We start from the raw sequence: 3,471 nt of genomic DNA, 5'->3' as shown, positions 1-3,471 counted from the left end.
TGTGCATTTCACACATCATATTCTTAGTTTTTTGTACTCGATTGTGGGTTTGAGCTTAGCAAGATGCATGGCACGAGCCATTCAGGGTTGAAATTTTCCACTGTGTCCCAGTCACCCTGAAACCATGTTGCTGAGAGCTTTTTGTTCTTTTTAATGTTGTTCTCTGTCAAAATGTTCTTGTTTCAGGTGTGGAAGAAATCTTTCGCATCACAAACAACACAGTACTGTGTAAAAATGTGCAGGCACTTCCATTCTTGTTGTTTTATTGAAGTTTAAATTACCATCCAAGTTTAGATTTTTTTCAGCCACTTTAAAAAAAAGAAACAGTACATACAGGGAAATTATAAAAAAGGTACACTGATCAATAATTTTTAAAGGTGAAATTATGACAAATTGAGATTTTCAGCCACTTTTGCAAAGGAAAAGAAGAAAAGAAGATTGTGAGAAAACGTGCATTCTGGATGACATAATATGATATGTACACTAAAGAAAATGATGTTCAGCACAAAATGAATCCACAAGCAAAAATAAGTTTTTAATGGCACAGATTTAAGGCTTGACAGAAGAAAGATAAAAAATATCTGTAATTTCTTCTTTTTTACATGGAAACACATTACAAATCAACAAAGTCCGTCTCTGCTACTGCTTTTACGCTGGAGTACACGCAGTCATTCCTGGTGTCTTTCTGCTGTCTTGATCTGCTGACCTTCATCTTGCTTAAAGCAGCGTAATGGACATTGTCTGCATCCTGGGTACCCAAAATAAGGAATAAATATGAACATATAATGTTTCATTTCCATTTAAACCATGTTTCTCACAATCCTGCCCACTCTCCTAACACTTTCCAGTTACCTCTTCTCTGCTCGTATTTAGATTTCCTGTTGCTCTCTGTCCGCGCCGCTCCCTGCCAGGTAATTGCCCTGATCAGACGCTGACCCTGGCCTGCTGTTCCTGGATCTGTTTTCTGTTTCACACTAGCTGAACTAGAAACCTTCCTAGTCTCTGGACTGTTACCTCAACCCTGTGTCCTTTCATCAGCTTTCCTCGCCTGTTTAACTATTCATAGTTGTGCTAATATTTCATTTACTACCCCTTGCATCTGGTCAGATGTCATTTAGCCCATTCCATTCAAACCTTTAAAATGTTGCAATAGTGCATTTAAAAGTCATTTAAAACACTCACCGCTACATTTAGCTCCGAGGCACTCCTGGATCTCTCTGGAGGTTCTGTTGGTGTAAAACATGCATCATGACCTTTAGAATGACCAGTTCTGCAGGTGCAGTGGTTGTTTAAACCTAGCTTAATTATTTACATTTAAAGGAACAAACCAATTATCTTAATATTCAAATGTGATTAACACAGAGCTGAAGATGGTGCAGAAATGTTGGTGAACGAATGTTGACATCCAACACTGATTTGTGTGTAATTCACAAGTAAAGTAAGGAAGATTATCAACATATAATTGTATTCAGTGTTACTGATCATGCTTGAGAATAAAAAGTAAAAGTTCCATTTGCACATTATGTGTTTGGTAAGTACAAATGACCGCCCTGAACCTACATAGCATGACTGGCTGATGGTCACTCCTTTTGTTCTTCGCTGTCCTTCTGTGACGCAAGTTTAATATGAACTAGGGTATCCAAATAAAGATAATTAACACACCTTTGCAGCTATTAGCCTTGTGCAGTGTATAAACTTTGTAACTCAGGAAAACCACCAGGATGATACTGAATGCCAAAGATCCAATCAAGACATACAGCTGAACAGGAACATCCACCTTATCTGCAGAACCACACATTGTGAGAGATTACTGAGGTTGTGATATTTAAAACTATATTTTCATAACACATGGTGCACTATATATTAGAATATTCTTACCCCTAAAGTCCAGCTCTGTCCCATTTCCAAACAATATTTGTCCACATGAGGCAACAGCACAGTAGTAGGTCCCAGAATGAGATGCATTAACACTCTGCATTAGCAGGTTGTACACGCAGGTGTGTGATTGTGAGTTGGGTTTCCTCTCACACTGATCATTCCTGCCTCCGTGGATGGAAATAAGTCCTGCATGAGATTCTTCAGAGCCTTTGAACCAGTAGACGCTGTGTTCTTCATTACAGATTAAACTATGTACTGTACAGTTGAGGGTCACTGAGCGTCCAGGCTGGGCGCTCAAAGAAGACGACTGATCCACTGAGGCTTGGATGTCATAAGTCGAGTCTCTCACATGGAGACTAACGCCCTCCAAATACTTGTGTATGTATGAATTACCACTAATACAGTAGTATATAGCTGAGTCTGATACGTCAACATTTGAGATCTTCAGGTGGTTTTTGCTGCTGCTAGTTTCCAGTTCAAACCGTGCATCATTCTGAAATTCATTTGTAAAAGAGCCATTTCTCTTGAACTTAAAAAGTGTAGACATTAACTTTGGTTTCCGTCCAAAAGGTTGTTTATACCAGAAAAAGACAGCTGCATCACTCTCTTCATGGAAACATCTCAAAATTACATCCTGACCAATGTTTACTGATTCAAAATGTAAAGATGATGATGGATGTTGAGCTGTTGAATGAACTGAGGAGAAAACTGAAAAGAAAACATAGACAAATAACACCATGACTAGAACATCACTGAAACCAACATAATGTAACGTAAATATGTTAAAATTAGACAAAATATACAACTTACCAACTGTTCCCAAGAGTACATGTGTCACATAGCCTGCAAACTTTGCAAGACTCATTTTTTTGTTGTGGTTCACTGAGAGAATCTCTTAAGGGCTCCACTTTTCATAGTCGCCACTGGGTGTGACTGGCCAATCAGATGTGATTAAATGATCACATGTCTACTCCCTGCCTGAGTATTGAAAAAGTTTGGACGGGAACACACTAAAGTCACAGTGGAAGAGATTTTTTTTTATTATTCTGGTAAAAGAATTCAGAGGATTTAGTGAAGAAAGTGGACACAAAGTTGGGACGTTATTGGACGTGAAACTGAAAAACTCGAATGAGTTATTCTGGCACAAAGCTATTGATTAATTTATTGTATAAATAAAGGCTAAATGTCACACTCTGCCCTGCTGGCTCATGCTGTGGTGAGTGAGTTCACTCACCTCCCTGCCACACCTTATCTGCTTCATGAACCTCTGTACAACTGCGGATCACGTCTTCTTGTCTCTGCCCAAAGCGTCTACCTGTCCACGACAATCCTCTTGTCTGCTCCTTCTGGACTTTGTTTTTCCCCGCTGATGGTCTTGCCTGGTTTTGATACTGCTTCTGCCTTTGTCTTTTAACCCTTTTCTTTAAAAGGAACCCTGGCTATTAAGACATGTAGGTCTTAAAATATAAATGTTGGTATCAATTATAACAATGTGATATAAAAAACCTTGTTGATGTCTTCGTTTTTATAAAATTTGAAAATATAATTTAACATGTAGGTCGCCATTGTTGTTTACATTCTGGGTAGTGACGT

At 38.6% G+C, this 3,471-nt stretch overlaps 1 protein-coding gene across 1 annotated transcript; it reads right to left on the bottom strand.

Moving 5' to 3' along the window:
* Positions 1-607: 607 nt before the first annotated feature.
* Positions 608-2,749, bottom strand: LOC133420800 (uncharacterized). The gene is made up of 4 exons (XM_061710635.1): positions 2,689-2,749; positions 1,879-2,586; positions 1,663-1,782; positions 608-1,226 (listed from the first exon to the last, which is right to left on the bottom strand). Exons 1-4 carry the CDS (start codon positions 2,741-2,743, stop codon positions 1,159-1,161), a joined length of 951 nt encoding a protein of 316 aa, XP_061566619.1. The 5' UTR covers positions 2,744-2,749; the 3' UTR covers positions 608-1,158.
* Positions 2,750-3,471: the final 722 nt, after the last annotated feature.

This window comes from Cololabis saira, chromosome 20, assembly GCF_033807715.1.
Source record: "Cololabis saira isolate AMF1-May2022 chromosome 20, fColSai1.1, whole genome shotgun sequence".
Lineage (NCBI taxonomy): Eukaryota > Metazoa > Chordata > Actinopteri > Beloniformes > Belonidae > Cololabis > Cololabis saira.
This window is presented reverse-complemented; position numbering and strand designations above follow the sequence as displayed.